This window comes from Lates calcarifer, linkage group LG5 (assembly GCF_001640805.2).
Source record: "Lates calcarifer isolate ASB-BC8 linkage group LG5, TLL_Latcal_v3, whole genome shotgun sequence".
Classification (NCBI taxonomy): domain Eukaryota; kingdom Metazoa; phylum Chordata; class Actinopteri; family Centropomidae; genus Lates; species Lates calcarifer.
This window is the reverse complement of record NC_066837.1, coordinates 19,623,871-19,642,780: the sequence shown is the minus strand read 5'-3', so window position 1 is coordinate 19,642,780 and position 18,910 is coordinate 19,623,871. Positions and strand designations below refer to the sequence as shown.

General features: G+C 39.6%; 2 protein-coding genes across 2 annotated transcripts in view; both read left to right on the top strand.

The window, feature by feature from the left end:
• The first annotated feature begins 2,375 nt into the window (after window positions 1-2,375).
• psmd12 (proteasome 26S subunit, non-ATPase 12) lies at window positions 2,376-7,630 on the top strand. The gene is given in 12 exon segments (XM_018664929.2): window positions 2,376-2,587; window positions 2,963-3,022; window positions 3,538-3,666; window positions 3,988-4,095; window positions 4,304-4,408; window positions 4,681-4,830; window positions 5,044-5,178; window positions 5,401-5,481; window positions 5,483-5,514; window positions 5,839-6,013; window positions 6,686-6,763; window positions 7,027-7,630. Coding segments are annotated over 12 exon segments (1,371 nt in total). The 5' UTR covers window positions 2,376-2,479; the 3' UTR covers window positions 7,237-7,630.
• A 2,070-nt stretch (window positions 7,631-9,700) lies between these two features.
• helz (helicase with zinc finger) overlaps window positions 9,701-18,910 on the top strand; it is a 52,439-nt gene continuing 43,229 nt past the window's right edge. The window contains 4 exon segments of the mRNA XM_051070714.1: window positions 9,701-9,827; window positions 15,521-15,763; window positions 17,094-17,130; window positions 17,755-17,879. Of these exon segments, the coding sequence (XP_050926671.1) occupies window positions 15,539-15,763; window positions 17,094-17,130; window positions 17,755-17,879 (387 nt within the window). The 5' untranslated portion in view covers window positions 9,701-9,827; window positions 15,521-15,538.

Below are 18,910 nucleotides of genomic sequence, written 5' to 3'. Positions count from 1 at the left end.
AGATCTTGCTCACATATATTGCACTAGAGCTTATCAATAATACAATTTTTTTTTATTATACATTAAAAGGCTGCTTTTATTATCATTATCATTTGATTGAAGTCAATATTTGGAAAATTATTTTTTACTGTCCAAGTCTGAATTACTGGCAAGTAAACAACTTTGACAAAAAGGGGAAAACCAAAGCTGCCCTGAGGTCCTGTCAGATACTCTGACAGCTTAATGGTCACAACACAACACAACCACAATGTCTGTGGTTTGAATCCAGCTTGGGACCCCTGTTGCATGTCATATCCCTCTCTCTCTCTCGTTCTCTCTCTCCCGAGCTCCTGCCTGCCTCCACACAATCTCCCATTTAATAAAGGCCCTACTCAAAAAGAGAGAGAGAGAGAGATTTTCAGATTTGTTGATAGCTGGTTGTGCAATCAAACAAAGTTTTTATTCATTTTTCTCTTTTGCACAATACAAGGAACAGCTCTTTTAAAATTCCAGGGTGGTATTTCATCTCTGACAGTCTGTGTTTATCTTAACCTGAAGCCCAGAAGCTCAAGGGCCATGGGGCAGTAATGGGCTTTCATGTGAGAGGTGTCTTTGAAGCAGCTAGCTGTCTAATGATGACCTAACTATTTCAGTAAGGTCTGTGTTGATTAGAAAGGAGATTAAAGCCTGATGTCATCTCAACTACTGTGTCACGTCAATAATACCACACAAATCTGTAAGCTCTGAAATAACCAAATACCTCTGTCCCACTTTTCAGGACAGAACTGCTGCATTTAAATAGGTGAAACGTTAGCAGGGGGAAGTATTTGGTTTAGATTTTTTTGTTGTTGAAAAATTGCATATTAAAGCTTCATCAGTTTGATTTTTTGCCCTGGCACTGCACACCCTGAGAAAGATTATATTGATGATTGTATATATGACAGTGATAATGGCTATTTGAGGCTTCAGTCACCTGTCTTCAGCTGAGCGTTTCCTAATGTTTTGTAAGTTTGAAAAGTGTGCTCAGAGCGCTGAGAATATTTTTGTGTCAGTGCAATCAGAGTTCTTGTTCCATATTTGATCTTCCTCTCAGTGGGTCCGAGATGTGTTCAGTTTATCAGGCCTCTGAGGTCTACACTGAGCCTGCACTAGGATCACACTGATTTTAGCTCAGGGCTTAGGGGCTTTCTCTGCCACGAGCAGGAAAATCACTGACCCACATTAGCTTGATTTACAGGGGCACTGGAGGCTTCAAAGCAGTGAACTGTGTGAAGACAGGAATGCACAATGCAGACGTTAAAGGGACACCTACTGGTGGACTATAATCATTACACTCTGTGTCCATTCATATGCTCAGGTCCATTCACAAAGTTCTTCATTCATTACACTCCTCATTTTATGTGCAAGTGCAAGTGTTACACTTTAGATTTCTTTTGTTTTTACTGTCATCCTGATTATTTTTATTGATGGTGCTTTCCTCCATCATCATAATAACTTAGATGAAATTAAAATGGAATGTAAAACTGTGTTAAAGTGACAGCACATTTCGCTCCAGTGGCTGAATTTGTGTGTCTTTTTCCTTGTTATGAGTTCATGGGCAGGAAAAGTCATTGTGGACCGTCAGTCCAAATCTGTGAATTCCCTAGCTGGAGTTCCCTATGTTGTTGCAGACATAACACACTCTTAAATTTGTCTGTCTTTTCTCTGTGTTTGCCTCTATTTGCATTTTTCTCATTTCTTTCTTCATTCTTACTTCTTTTATTTTAACTTGTCATTGTATTTGCTTGTAATTATGTTGAAAACAATACCATCTCCCACTTGAAGATTGAAAAATAAGGTGCCTCTTGTCATTTTCAGGTCATTTTCGAATTCATTCTGTTATGCACTGAATTTTTAAAGGATTTTTTTCATACTTGGTACTAAAGCCTGATTGTCAGATAGCACCTCCACCAAATTAAAATGACGCCTGATAGATGGATTAAAGTAGCTCCCCAGAGAGAGGTGCCAATCACTACTAAGTCCAGCTGTGAAGACTTAGAGATAATATTAAACTATATTAAACTGGATGTTTACAATTTCAAATCCACTTGTTCATACATATTCAAATTGTGCAGTGTCTCAAACCTGTCATTACTGAAATACTTGTATCATTACAGGGCATTTAGGACATGAAATATAGTAATGCAGTCTAACGAACTCTTGTAAAATCATAAATGCATCACCATTCTTCATCATCTCATAGTTTGCGTGCTTTAACTATAATATTCCCATATAATATGAACATTTAAATACGGATAACTTAAATCCACTCTACACAATTTTAGGTCTATGACACTGGTCCTCATTGGTCCTTCAGGCGCCCCAGACAGCTATTTGGCTCTCTCCTCTGATTGGCCAAGTGTCCCGTTCCGTTCATTTGACAAGCAAAATACTGCTTGGCTGAGTTTGGTCGTGAGGGAAGAAAAGCCCCGTACATTATCTTTACCCGTACACCGCAACCATGTCCGAGGAGCGATCTGAAAGGTCCGATGGCAGGATTGTGAAGATGGAGATCGACTACAGTTCAACTGTAGACCAGCGTCTCCCGGAATGCGAGAAAATGGCTAAAGTAAGCAGAGAGTGAAATAGGCCAGCGCCGGCTGAGTCATGGTCTATCAGGATCAGTGTGTTAGCATCCGAGCTAACACACACACTTGCTTTAGCACCACCCGGAATTCTCACATAACCAATATATTGAGTAAAAAAAATCTTAAATGTAGACTTATTTTTAACCTCCACCTATTTCTTTTGCTCTTTTATTACCACATACACATTTGTTGTTGTTACGAAGCTCGCTAGCATGCTAGCAGCCTAGTCATTGGCATTGAAGCTAACTAGCTAACCACACGAAGTGCCTTACTGTGCAATGGAAGAAGTTAACTTTTGTCATTTATGTTAGCTATGAGTGTAACTGACGCTGAGTTTGTGTGTTATTCTGCTGTAGGAGGGCAAGCTGCAGGAGGCCATCGAGAGCTTGTTGTCATTGGAGAAACAAACTAGAACAGTAAGTCAGCGTATTGTATATATGTGGCGTTGTGCCGTATCAGTACATTTTGTTTACTCTCCCTTCGTTTAGCTGTGCACGTTGAGCCCCAAATGAAAATGATATATATACAGTGACACTTCTCTATATGATTTGACATTATTTCTGAGCCCGTCTGGGCTGGACTGGGGCTGGAGCCAATCCCAGCTGCCATTGAGTGAGAGGCGGGGTATACCCTGGACAGATCATTAATCTATCACAGTGCTGACATATAAGACTAACGACCATTTACACTCACATTCACTCTTGTCTCTGAACTGTGTGAGGAAGCCAGAGTACAAGGAAAAAAACCCACACAGGCACAGGGAGAACGTGAAAACTCCACACAGAAAAGCCCCAGTCGAACCGTTGAAACCTTTTTGCTGTGAGGCGACAGTGCAACCACTGACAGCTAACCACTGCACCACTGTGCTGCCCCTTTTTTGTGGGTATTTTCTGTCTGAATGTTTATTTCTCTGCCCTCAACCCTTGCTCAGGCATCAGACATGGTGTCGACCTCCAGAATACTTGTGGCTGTGGTTCAGATGTGTTATGAAGCCAAGGACTGGGATGCCTTGAATGAAAACATCATGTTGCTTACAAAAAGGAGGAGTCAGCTCAAACAGGTAAGGTTCTTCTTTATCCCTGATTTGTAACCAATTACATTCCCAGTCCCATGTTTTCATATCATTCCAAGAATGAAAACCGTTATTTTTAGTCAAGATAGAGTTAATTCTTGTCTACAATGTTCCACTTTACATTTTTACTTGGATTCCACTAAACAATTTCCAGTGACTGGCAAATAAACGTTTGAAAATTTAGGAAAGTATCTATGACCAAAAACTAAATGCACAGGACCTCAGAGATGGTTTGCTACAGTCATTTTTTGTCAGGCTCTCATTAGTGACACCTACATCTAATTTGTGTTGTGCTCGCTGTCTTATCAGGCTGTTGCCAAAATGGTACAAGAATGTTACAAGTATGTGGACGCTATGACCGATCTGACCATCAAGCTGCGACTCATCGACACACTTCGCACTGTCACTGCTGGCAAGGTATGAAATGTGTTTGTGTGTGTTTTAATACAGAACTGTCCACTAGAGACAAAATGAAGTTTGTGTGGATTTGAACTGCACCACCCCCACTGAATTAAATGTGGTCAGGTACATTAGGGAACAGTTGTGGAGAAGAAAAGGTGACCATTCTGCTCAATACATAAGTCCCCTCCTCCTTTCTAATATACGGGGCATGTCCTCCTCACAGATCTATGTAGAGATTGAGCGTGCCAGGCTGACAAAGACCTTGGCCAGTATTAAGGAGCAGAGTGGAGAGGTGAAAGAGGCTGCTTCCATTCTCCAAGAACTGCAGGTAAGAGACTCCTTTTTAAGGTGATAAAAACTCTTAAATTAGTTGTGGGAACAAAAGGGGACACATTTTGTTGACACATTTATGTTTGAATAACTTAACGTTATTCAAAGACAAATGTGATAATTGGATTCTTGGGTGACAGTGATTTAGCTATGCTGATATTTTTTATTATCACATTTATCTAGGGGAAAAACACACAAACTAAACAAATGGAGAGGTTTCTCAGCCTGATATATACTAAGTGCTGAGAATATTTATTCTTTCTGGCTCAGGTGGAGACATATGGCTCCATGGAGAAAAAGGAGAAGGTGGAGTTTATCTTGGAACAGATGAGGCTTTGCATTGCTGTCAAGGATTACATTCGCACCCAGATCATCAGCAAGAAGATAAACACCAAATTCTTCCAAGAGGAGGGCACCGAGGTGAGAGAGAGGCCTGGAGTTAAACATTACAAAATATTGCAGTGTTCACTTGCATTGACTTAACAACAGTTTGAAAAGCATTTGGTGACTTGCCTGCATATTCATTTTTGCACCAGGGTTTTGGAAGTGGCTTTTGTCCTTGGTGGGTCTGAGCTGAATAGGCTCATGTAACTCAACACTAATTCTTCCCTTTTGTGCCTTGGGACATTTTAGGAGTCGAAGCTGAAGTACTACAACCTGATGATTCAGGTGGACCAGCATGAGGGCTCCTACCTGTCAATCTGCAAACACTACCGGGCCATTTATGACACCCCCTGCATCTTGGAGGACAGCAGCAAGTGGCAACAGGTACACAGGCTTTCTCTGTATGCAGAATACAGTTAAAGTAAATTATCATAGGTCACTGTTTTTGTCCTTATTTTCAGTACCATGGCTGCAGAGGAAACATTTTTGAAATTACAGTAACTCACTGATAACAATAAAAACAACCATATATCTGCTTCAAAACTTTATTTTGCTTGTTACCTGTCGAGTGTCGCCAGAAAATGAATTAATCTATTTGTGTTTCAGGCCCTGAAGAGTGTGGTGCTGTATGTGATTCTTTCCCCTTATGATAATGAGCAGTCAGACCTTGTGCACAGAATCAGTGCAGGACAAGAAACTGGAAGAAATCCCCAAATACAAGTAAGACATACTTTGTGCTCCTTGGCTTAATTTAATAAGCCACAGAAATAATGTGATTCTTTAATAGAGAAGAAGAATTTACATTAGTAAGACAAATGCAGATTTTGGAAGAGTAGAGGGCATCTGTACATGCTGACACAACAGCCAAGCAGTGGGCTGAAGATTTTAAAGCATGACCAGCAAATTAAAATTGTATGTTTGTGTGTGTGTTTACCACTCAGGGACATGACCATAGCAACTGCAACAAATTATTGCGTGCATACCCTCTGTAGCAAGCTGTGAACACCAGGGAATTTTTCACCATATTCTTCCTTCCATTCCCAGGGACCTTCTGAAACAGTTCACCACTATGGAGCTGATGCGCTGGGCCTCCCTGGTGGAGGATTATGGGAAGGAGCTGAGAGAGGGCTCGCCCGACAGCCCCGCCACAGACGTCTTCTCTTATTCAGAGGAGGGGGAGAAAAGGTGGAAGGACCTGAAGAACAGAGTGGTGGAACATGTAAGTCGCAGTCAAGAGTCTGGTCTTTTCACTTGGAGCTGAAACATACAGAGGCCATATTAATGAAAATAATACATTTTTTAAAGAGAGTACACACTTTCTTGTAGCTATCCAAACCATTCAGTTGACAAATATTGGTTTTGGAATTTGTTCTAGGTGCTGTGAAATGGTCATTTTTTAAAATGTGAATGGGAAATATGCAGAGAATAGTGAGGGAATCCTATGAAAGGAAGTCATATTTAAAACAGTACTGCTACATTATGCCGTGCCCCTCCAAGCATTGACATGTAGTGCCACAAGGTCAATGTGCTATTTTGATACCCAGAAGATTGATTCATCTCAATCCAAGTGGATGTGAATTCAGATTGGAATAAATTGAATGAAATTACAGGAGAGCAATAGAAGGGCAGTGCAGTCAACATGGGGAAAATGATGGAGGTGATAATGAAGCTCTGTGCAGATGCAGTGGTTATACTGTCAGACTGGTATGTGCAATATTAAAGTACACTCAAGTTAGATTGGTAATGGATGGTTGAATTTCACTCATGAATATTTTTTTCAACTGTAGGTGTTGATGTGACCTGAAAGCTCCCCTGTTCTAACCTTAATATATTTATGCTGATATTCTGCTGTAGATGTTCATATTAATGTAATTCTCCCCATTCCCCACAGAACATCAGAATAATGGCCAAATATTACACCAGAATCACAATGAAAAGGATGGCTGGACTCCTCGACCTCTCCATTGACGTAAGCAACAGTTTAACTAAGTAGCTCATGCAATCTTAAGCTCATGCTAAAAGCACAGAACAAACACATTTTCTGTTGGATCAGGTCATGGCTGTACTAAAATGCGTGCAAGTGCCATGTATCTGTGGGTGTTTTTTTTTTTTTTTTTAACTTTGAAAAATATCTTAATTCAGCCAGTGTGAGTTGCAGAGGTGCTATTGTTTAGTATGGAAACTAATTCTCAGGATTTGGACCTAAATTGTCTGCTCAAATATTTTTTTCAGGAATCTGAGGAGTTCCTCTCCAGCCTAGTTGTAAACAAGACCATCTATGCCAAGGTCGACCGGCTGGCAGGCATCATCAACTTTCAGAGGCCCAAAGACCCCAACGACCTGCTCAACGACTGGTCACACAAACTCAACTCTCTCATGTCTCTGGTCAACAAGACCACGCATCTTATTGCCAAGGAGGAGATGATCCACAACCTGCAGTGAAACAAGAACAGTGTGTTATTTTTTTGTTTTGGTCTGTTTGTTGTTTTCCCCTCTGTGGGAATGTTTTTGAATATACAGTATATTGGCAGACTGTGGATGGAGCATTATTCCAATGTCATATAATTGGAGAAAAATCTGCAGCACATACACAGCATCCCAACTTTGTTCATTTTTTTACTGTCTGGTAAAACATTGACAATAAACACATGAGCATCTCTCCTCTTTGCATTCTTCTGTCAGTGTCAGCAAAGACTGGATCTTCAGATATATTTCTCTGCAATTTGAGAGAATATATACAATAGTTTAGCATTTGTTGCTGTATGAAAACTTGGCTGAAATCGGTTTTAAATGTATACTTAACACTGTAAACAATAAACCCCTCATGTTTGGTTAACCACTGTATGTAGATTTTATTTTTAGCCTGTTATATACTAACTGTTATATACAAAATCAATGTTAAGGTTTGTGTAAACATGACTGCAACACATCATTCACTATATTCTAAATAAATGAGAGACAGCTGATATGGTGAATCAGGCTTTGTTTAGTCTGCAGATGTTCAATTCAATACAATTTAATTCATCAATAATAATCAAAATTTAGTTAATAGAAATAAATTAACACTTCTTGTCTGCTGTTACTGATTGTGACATATGTTACACATATGTTACTGTAATGTTCCCGACTGATATGGAAAAGAAACCCATTTCTCATGAGTAATAATTTTTTATTTTATTTTTTTTTTGTCCACTTAATGTAGTGTTTCATTTTTATTCTGGTGCCAGGACAACAGACAAACAGCAAAAATTACTGAAAAGAGGAGACATGATCTGTTTGCCTTAGATATTTCTTTGTTGAACTCTTTCAGATTTCTCCATCTACCACAGAAATACTCCTGTTGTTCAAGTTTCTGCCTCAAAGGTTAATACGCAGCACAAACTGTAATGCTTGATTTATTGTAAAATAGTCAGACACTACACATATTGCATCTGTAGAGAAGCTATTGTACTATTTTAAATTGGCATAAAGGTTTGCAGCTAATTCAGTTAAAAGACAGTTAATTAGTTGTGTCAACACAGGCTAGTGGAATTAGAGTGAGCACTCTATAGGACACTTTGACCAACACCTACAGACTGGTGACAAATTAAAGGAAAAATCTGAATAATCTCTGCTTACTGTTGTAATTGGTGAGCAATAATATTAACTTAGTTTTCCTCACTTTCTAGTTTTTTTTCACTGACTTTTTTGCCACTTAATCGGTGGTGAAGGTCTGAAACACAATGTCCCTTGTTTGAGTCCAGCCAGGAATTGTTATTGTATGCCACCTCCTTCTCTCCCCATGTTTTCTGACATTTTCTTTCAGAATGTATCAAATTAAGGCAAAAATGCTGTAAAAATCATCTTAAAGAGGATGTTGGTGCTCAGTGACCTCCACATGCTTTTAGCTAGAAATGTGATTAAACCTGCTTTTTATCAGTTTTTTCAGACTTCATTTTGACTGTTCAAAGACAAGTGTAATTAATACCCTCAACAATGTCTGTATTCCAATTAGGAGGCCAGTTGGCACTTGGGCTTTTTGTAATATTAAAGGTCAAAATTTCTACTGTGAAAAAGGTCTATGATGCATTTGAATGAGTTTAAGCTAAGGTGGGTGACGTCAAATACACTATGAGAGGCATTTAAACTGGTACTTTAAAAATTTCTTCAAATTATTCGTAACTCTGTCAGTTCTCACATACCGATCAGCTAATAAGCTATACTGTTAAGTTGTTTTGCTGCTTTCTATGAAAATGCATGGACCATTTTCAATGATGTCAGCCTCTGCACTTGACAGGCCCTACCAGAAACTCTTCAACAGACAAACTCATACTGCAACTACTGGCATCACACACACAGTTTGAAAAGGGTTCAATGAATGTGAATCCCCTGATGACAAAAGCATCATTCATCATTCCCTTTGTTTGTTCGATAAGGTTTGACCTCAGCTTTAGGGTTATTGTCTCTCTTTTTAGTTCTCATGCCAGTAAGCCAGTTAAGTCGTTATGTGGCAAGAGCATGTTCGGTGCAAAATGGGAAATTCACAGTTTTCTGCCTTTTGTTGAAATAAACCAGTTAGTAAGTACATATTAGGTTATTTTTATTGGCCCTTTTATAGAGAATATAGGCAGTTTTCTTTTTTTCATAAATTCAAGAGCAGTTTCATTAGGATGTAGTAAGTAGTAAATAGTGATTTTATGTCACACACATGCAAGTTGATCTTACTATAATTGTGAAGACACTTCCTGACAGAATGCATTCCCTAGCCCCTTACCCTAACCTTAACCATCACAAATAAATGCCTAACCCTAACCCTAGCCTTATTCTACCATTAACCCTAGAACCACGTCTTAACCCTCAAACAACCTTAGAAGTTGTAAGAACAAACAAAATATACTCACAAGGATGGTTTCACATGCACGCACGCACGCACACACACACGCACACACACATACACACACAACCAGTCCTCTCAACCTTCAGATCAGTACATCCCACTATGCTTTGCGATGGTCTGACAAGTGGATCCAAGATGGCGTAGAAAGTAAAGCTAGGTAAGTGTTGACTTCCCATTTTCAGCCCTTTCAGTTGTCTTTTTCATCGTAAAGCCACCGACACGAATCCCCTTCATAAATCATTAGGATAATGATGAATGCTTCGAGTTCATGCACGGATAACAACACGATGTCATATCAATTATATGCGCCTAAATACCGTGGCAAAATTACAGGCCCGAACCCGTTTTGTTTCGGCGAACCTAGCTAGCTAGCTTGCTAGCGTTAACAAACCAGCCAGCTATTCTTGTTGTGAGCTTGCCAGTTTGGTGCCAAGAAAGGCCGTGTTTTGGCTAGCAAGCTAACAGTTAGCTACGCATACCCTGGTTAGTGTGGCAACACTGTTTACCCTGTGCAAACGTGAACGTTAAGTTAACCTACACTGTGGGGACATTTTTCAGGGCTTTGTAGCGCTGCCGTCATCGCTCTGACTTGCAACAGTCATGACAAGTTTACCACACAAACAACAGCTATAACTACCTGCACAGACACGAAACAAGTCATTTCCAGTGTTTGTGTTTAATAGTGTATGCTCTCATCATGTCTAATAATTGGGCTCAAAGGAATATTTAAGTTTTTTTAGCCGTGTTTTCTCGACATTGCTGCCAACGATACTGCCGAGCTAAATAACGTTATGTCAGGATAAAAGCAGGCGATGTTCTCTTACAGCTATCCTCTGCTAAAAATTAAATGTTACACTGTACTGCAGACGAAGCTGTCTTCACTTTAGTAGGATCCCACCACTGGACCAAATAACAGGGCAGGTGTCCACCTACTGTATCCCGCCAAACTAGTTGTTGTTGTCCCTATGAAGTGACTTTCTTGCCAGCACTAACACTAGGTAGCAAAATAGGAGTGTGAAACGCTGCATAGGTTTTGAAGTAACCCCTCTTTATTGGAGTAAATATTGCCTTAAGGTCAGTTCTATGGTTTCATCCACAACCCTACTTTCCACTTCCCTGCAGCAGACCTCGTCTTTTAGCCCAGGTAACTTCTAAATTAATCTCAACCCTTGTTGTGCTTACAACACACACTTTACATCATTTTGCAACCATATTATGGTGATTTTATGTCATCCCTCGATACTGTAAAATAGAGACACTAGAGAATGTCTTGTATTGCCACTATGACAATAATGTGACAATAATAAGATGACTGCCTCTTTACACCATGCATATGTTTCAGGTTCTCTGCATGCACCTGAACCCATCTTGTAGGAACAGGCTCTTGACCAGTGTTTCTTGCTTAATGTGCTAAAGATGTTTAAGATGCACCACATGTTATTATGGTATTGCCTATGTTATTATGTCTGGCCAATTCTCAGTGCCTAGTGTAAAAGGATACATTGTCATAAAGCCTTCTCATATGATGTAATGTTGCTCTTGATCGGAACGTTTGAATGTTTTAGAGGAAGTGAAGTCAGGAACATTTCCCTTTCTTTCTTTCTTGTAGAAAAGATGAGATTATGGAGAACAACAGAGATGTAATATTTTTTTACTGTACATGAATGTACAGTGTGTTAACTGCTTAGGCCATACACCATTCTCAGTTTGTTCATGCTGAGTTTGTTCAGACTCATGTAGTTTCTGTCTGAGGAGATGGGTATGCTGTCTTCAGCAACCTTGGATGTGAGGGAAAAAATATTGCATTGTTTTGCATTTACGTTTATTCTGGGTGGAGTCAAAGCAGTGAAAATTTAAAATAGATGCTATACATCACCACTAACTTCAGACTGAGTCTGTGTCATTTGTGTAACATGTACTGTACATTAGCTAAAGAATTTGTCTGTATGTTGTAGTCCTAAGAGACAGGAACAGACTGACTCAGAGGCAGTGCCAGTTGGGCTAGAGCAGCTGTTACTAGCATAGTTGCCTGTTGCTGGGTACTCAAGAAGTAACTATCTAAAACATTTACTGCAAGGTTAATGTGCTATTTATTACAAAATTAACCCAAAACAGGTGATGTTGTGTGTCCCGCCCCCCTTTACATAGACATAAAATCTCCAATTAATGTTCTTCCATGTAAAGCCAGTTTTCTTCCAGAATGTGAGATTATCTGTTGTTTGATGTTTTCCATCATACTTTTAGTGCAGCTTTAACATTCAGTAGTTGTCTGCTGTCTTACTTTCAAGGACTAGCTGTCACAAATATGTGCAGAATTACTGGGCCACAGTTTGACTATTCCTCCCTTTCGAGCCAGTCATTATCAAAAGCTGAATTCCAGGCTGTGGTGAATGCAAGAATGGAAATTCAGCATCAGCTAATTGTTGTGGAATTTTAATTAGCAACCTAAAGTTTGTTTTGCCAACCATCTTTACAAATAATAACCATAATGGAGCTTTTGGGGCAGCATTTTTGTGATAAAGGCTCTTTCTCTGCTTCCCTGAGATAAGCTGCAGCACCAATGGTGAAACCAGTGAGGCAGAAACATGACCAAAAGTTACTAGGCGATTGGCCAAGGTTGAGCATTTGTAGCCTTGGTGTACCTCAGCAGGTCACGGTGTACCTTCTCTATCCTGATCTGTGCTGGTTGATGTGGAGGAGGGCAAGCTGCTTTTTGTAATCCCAGACTGAGGTTTAGATTCTCATGTTGTAGCCCTGCTGCTTTTTTGTTGCTTGGCAAATCATGAATGAGATGCTGCTAGGGCCATATAGACTAGGGGTGGGCATTATACAGTAAACTTGTATCAACTGTAGGTTAACACATTTTCAAGTCCAGTATGCATTTTGGTTAATAAATATTATCGGGCCAGTCTTCATTATCCTGCTTCTAACGAGGGGTTGACATGGGGCAGAGACTGCTTGGCTTTCTCTTCCCAGCTATTAAACGCTACTGCAGGACCTGACCAGATGACGATGCTACTTATTTAACACTTGAGGATATACGTTGCTTTTTGTTACGTATATGATTGCTGTGGTATGGTGAATTAAAATCTTAAATATAAGCTTCAAAATAATTTGTAGTCCTTTCATAGAGTAGAAGTAATTATGGTTATTGGATGGTAATTCTCAGACATGTTGCATCTCTTAATTTTCCTTAGAGATTATTTAAAATATAATGGAAGTATGTTGACTTTAAATCACATGACACTCACATGGTTTTCTAAGAATTAAATTTAGTGCCTTGTACTAGTTATACTCAAATATACAGGAAGGTAGCCAGATGTTGTATCCTCCCACCACTACCTACAACCACACGCAGCCTCCTCCTCCATACCGAACCAAAGACTATTCCTTGTTACACTTTAATATCAATGTGCGCTTAGATGTAAATTTATGAGATATATCTATTCCTTTAAATCCTAGAATGGTGCAGCTGGAAAAAAAAAATCACTCACACGCCACTGTAATTAAAAGAAGTGGACATTAGGTGCAATATAAGTACATGGCCCACTGCATTTACCCATATTTATGCTTTTGCAAGCGTTGTGTCAGATACATAAAACTTAATACGTATTTTCAAGAGGAAAGCATTAAGAATTAATACCACTGATGAAGGCAATGGACACACACGCCCCATATTAAATAATAATCTGTAATTCATCAGGCTGTACACAATGTTTTTGAGCTGTTTGCCTTAAAAAGGTTGATCCATTATCTTAACTATGGCTGCAGTGTAGAGCCTAAAGCATATGCTCTGAATTACAGTACAAAGTTGAGATTCAGTATATTGGCATGTATTTCCTTTGGCACACAGTTAATGTTGACCGTTGGGCTCTGTGGCTGTGAGGTGTCACAGCACACCCATTTCTTTATGCATGCTGTCCAGCACATCACAGCATCTAGCCGCACTAAAGCCCTTTATATTCTGCTTTTATCAATTATGATAATACTGTTAGTCTAAGCAGTCAGATGACGCCAGACAGTTGACTCCATTGTTGATGGCTTTAGAGCTTGAGATGATAAAAAGAAGTATGTCTCACACAATGCTGTAGGCTTTTCATATGACCACTGCTTTTCCTGTAGATGTATTTTAATGTACACATGTGAGCAGAGGCACAGAATATAAGTTATGTGGGCACCACTGTTTGGGAGCCTCATCCTCTCTTGATCTGTGACACAGATCAACCACCTGAGGACATGAGTCTTGGTGAGCAGACATCCACATTATAGACTGTTCCCTAGATAAAGTCTTCATATTTCTTGTTTTGCCCCAGTCAGTCTAAAGCCCCAAGATATTTAATTCACAAAGATATAACACAGAGAAAAGCTGCATGTTCACATCTGAGACACTTGGCACAATCAAATATTTTTATCTTTAGCTAGTTAAGTGCTTGGTTTTAGATTTTAAATTATTAATGGCACAATATTGAATTGTGTTAGTATTGTTTTTGATACCTATTGAGGTTGAAATTTTGACATGTTACATAGAGAAAAGGTGACCAGATGTATCAATATTATTATTATTATGTAAAGTTTTGAACTGAGTGGTCTTGTGTTAAGAGGTTTTAAAAACAGCCAGACATAGGCAAAATATCTTTTTACAGTCAGTCATAGCTTAAAATTTTCTAAAAGTGTTTTTCACAATCAAGCTTTATTAAAATGCAAATATCATTGCAGAAAATTGGTAAATGTCAAGGCCTAGTTGGAAAGTGAAGCAAACAAATTAGGATGTGCTTCACCGTGTGTGTGTGTGTGTGTGTTGTGTGTGTGTGTGTGTGTGGTGTGTGTGTGTGTGTGTGTGTGTGTGTGGGAGTACTGTTTGTTTTATCTTCTCAGATTGTATAACCTGATAAGCACTTACAAATAGTCAGTGTGATGGTCAGTAGATTTGACCTATTTGCATATGTTCTCTCAGACTACAACCTAACATAGAGCGCGTGGGCATGCTTGAGGTAACAAGAAACAAACTGTCTTGATACGCACTGCCATGGACAGAGGAGGGAGGTTTGGGAAAATTTTAGAGTGATGAAGAGGAATGTTCCATATAATTGGCTAGTGTTTGGCTTTCAGTAGTACACAGTCCTAGAATGTAGTACAGTAAGAGTAGTGTCAGTCTTTTACTGTTGCGGGGAAATTTTTTAGTTTTTAACCAGTTTATGAGACGGGGAGCACCTGCACAATTTTGCTGAAATGGAGGTAAAAAGACAAACACAGTGTCACTATGTCAGAGTTCATATCTTGAAACTGCTGGCTACTGTTGTTGTTTTTTTTTGTGGGACCACTTTCTTGCAACACTGCATGTTAGAAATAAGTATTGGGCAAGTGTAGGATTTGAATCTGTACACTATGTTCTTAACCATTTAATTAACTGGTTCTCATGTCTTTAAAATGCTAATTTAATTTGTCAGGACATTCTTAGTGTGAACAATTCACAAACATGACAGTTCAGTTTGACAAGTTCTGGTTGTGTTGCATTTAAATATATTTTTTAATACAACCAAATTAAGCAGTGTCTAAGAATGGATATACCTTTCAGTTCTTAGTCTGTCACAGCAATCATTGTTGCAACATGTTAACATGGATATGTCTTACATTTAAAGGGTTTCTATTCCAATGCTGTACTGCACCTTTGTAGACATGACAAGCACCCCCATCCCTCACCCAGCACATTGGCTATAGCCAGATTTTGTCACTTTAATTGAGGTGACAGTGGCCAACAGATAAAAGTAAGGGATCATTTTTTCTATTGCCCAACCCTGTTAAAGAAAAGATGTTCATACTGTCTTTCCTCTTGTCTTTTTCTGCTTCTAGACGTTTTGTCCCTGAGTCATGGCGGACAGGAGAGCGGAGAAGTCATGTGAAGAAGCCAGCAGATCGTTAGTCAGGCGGGAGTACGAGGCGGCAGTCAGCCACAGCACGGACGCCCTAGTGGTCCTTGTACCCCAAGCCCCATCATCCGGTGCCCCTGTCCCGCCGAGCCCTCCATCCCTTGTCACAGCCGGACCCCTCCGCAGCCGTGCCCTGCTCTACCGAATCGCTGCCTTCCTGCAGCTGGTGAGGATAGTTGTGGTAGCAGGCATGAGTTAACTAAGTGGACAGCATAGCCTAGAACTGGAGCTCTATTATAATATTAGCTGCTTGTCATGATGAATCATGTGGAGTCGTGGTTTTCAAGAGAAATTCCTGCTGAGTTGTGTAGGGACTTTTAACAATGACCCAAGAGAACTGCCACCTCATTCTGATCTTTTAAAAGTCACAAAGACAGAATAGAAAGAAACTTACATGAGGACATACTGTTGTTGTTGTTGTTTTCTTAGTACTTGATACCAGCCACAATTACAGTGGAAAGCGTTTCACACTTATCATGCAGGGCCATGCCCTATTATACTAATGCAGACCATCAGTGGCTGATGAAATTTGAACATGAGCATTATGTGTCCTAAATTGCTCACCTGCACTTATACCCATCTGCATAACTTTAATTGCAGTCTCTGTTGCATTCTTTCATACAGCACAAGGGTTATTGACTCTGCAAATCTACCCTGAACATCAGTGTTAAGACTTCAGGGCCAGATTCAGCTCCACCTGTGAAAATATTTGGCGATAAAACACATTTTGTTTTGTTTGTGAAGTGTCAGTCTGTCTTTCTTGTTGCATATAGAGAACAAACACCCTGCTTTTTAACGTGATGAAATTGAACATTGTGCTTGTAGCTCCATATGAATAGCCTTAGATTACTGTAATATTCTGTTTGTGTGAAAGGAAAGCTATTCTGTGTTCCTCTCTACAACATGCACACACTTTTCCCTCCTCCCCTCTTGCTTTGTAGCGACCCCTTTTTTTGCATGTGCCACTTTACCAGAGAATCACAGTTGGGCCAGTTTGCAGAATACTTGTAGGATTCTTCTTTTGGTGGGAGGAATGGAGAACTTTATTTGAAAATGATATAATTGTTAAGGGAGAACTCTGCATTGTCACATAGCCATCACCACATAGAGGACAAATCTCCCCCTATTCCTAAATAATTAATGCATTAACATTGAAATGACGTAGGGTGATCAATGTGCTTTAAATCCACTGTTATACTTCTAATCACTGGGTAAATTACCATGAAGAGAAGGTTAGAAATGAGAACAATAAACTCTACTTTTTCCCTCCATGGTACTGTTATGTTATCTTCCCAAAGCACTAAAATTACACCAGTTACTAAAGCCCTAAGATTATGGGAACTACTTAAGTCCTGTAATGATAGTGTGAGGGACTCTGCTGTGAGGCAAAGATAGCCATTCTTGGAGCTTATGTGAAGCTTTGACCCTCAAACACAAAGTATTCCCATTTGTTATGGCTACCACTTTTCTATTTTTTTTTCTCCTTCTGCCAACAGAAAAACTATGATGAAGCAGATGAAGATTGCAAACATGGTGAGTAGCAATTCAAATTGGAACCATCTGCTGATACTGTATAGTCTGTCAACAACTAGGTAAAAAAAACAAAGTGTAGGAAGGAGGAAAGGCAGTACGTTTTAACATACCTTGGTCACTGTGTAGTAGGAGAGATCTTTAATTTGGGCTCATTTACTTGGCAGAATTCAAGCTGTTTGCTTTGCGTTCATTGGGTTGCTGTCATTGCTTCAAGTCCAGAGTTGAAAGACAGAGTCTAACAAAACAAATGTTTGGGTCAGTATTTTCAGTTTACTCAAATTACTGACCCAAACTTCAGTTTGACTGAAACTTCATTTTTTGTAATGTCTAGAGTCAAAGATTATGTCCCAGTAAAGGTAAACTGACATAGTTAACCAAACTGTGGTAAGCCTAATGTAGCAGGGCCCCCCAGTCTGATTAGTAGAATGGATTTGTGTTACAACGTACAGACTGTCAGCTCAAGTAAAATCTACAAAACCTGAGAAAAGTAAAATTTTCACATTTTCATAAAACCGTTTTAAGACTTGGAAACAACTTATTACATGTACTGAAAGAAAACTAACTGAATGAACTGAGTTAATTCTCTCCCTACCTGTTCCCTCTATGTTCTTTGTCCTGTCCTAGTCCTGGTAGAAGAGATTGCCAGGGGAGACGGGTCGCTACAGGCCAGCTTGCGCTCCATGCTGTTGGATGGCAGCCTGCAGGAGGTGGCCAGCATCCTCTCTAAAGCCTTGTATGGAGAGCCAATGGTATGGTTAATGAACAATGTATACAATATACACATCCTGATGGTCAGCCTACACATACAGAGTTATATATAAGTCAGATCTTTCCTTCTCTAAGGTGATCTGAGATCAATATTCAGCAATATTTAAATGCAGTGTGCTTAATGGTTAAAGGTCATGTTGCTGTACGACTGTATCATTTGCAATAGGTGTGTGCCCCGGTCATCAAAATGTGTTTGTAAAATTATTGTGGTTTTATCAAATAAACCAACAGAGAGAAACACATGGCTTTTCAAGAACAAACAAAAGAACTGTTTGCAGGCTCATCCAAATAGTTTTGTACCACACTTGGTGAGCAGTGGAGGAAATCTAAAGTATTGATGAAAAGTTCCAACCTAATTTTGGAGTAATGCTCTACAAGACCACTTATTGGATTGAAAAAGAGCCACATGAACATAAATGTCTATTGCTCTGCCTATATTAGTGTTGCTCTCTGGATGTTAACACACTCAGAAGGTCACTTTTGTATGTTTTTTTCCCTGCTTTCCACTATTTCTCCTTTCTGACTTCTCTCTCCCCTTGCTTATCCTAACTGCTGTCTTCATACATCAACACGCATTTTGCTGCCAAGGTGCCTCCTCCAGTTCCACTCCTCTCCTGTTTTCAACCACTTCCTGCCCACTGCAGCACACGCAAACACACACAGTCACACACACTCACAGACACACACACACACACACGCACACATACACATACACATACAAGTACGTGTTCAGAGGTTGAGCTTGGCCTCAAGGTCATGCAACATTTTATGGAAGTGAGGACAAACCTGTTTACTAGGCAGGTCTCTCTCTCTCTCGCCCCTCTCTCTCTCTCCATCTCTTGTAGAGACTTGGACAAACATCTTTCCACTTCTCTTTTTTACTCCCACATTTCATACATCATTTTAAGCTTCCCTTTCTTTGTTTTCCCTGAACTTATCCTCCCTTTCCTTGTATTTTCAAAGTTATACTTCCACGGACTCAAATTTAGTAGTGTCTCAATGTTTTGACTCC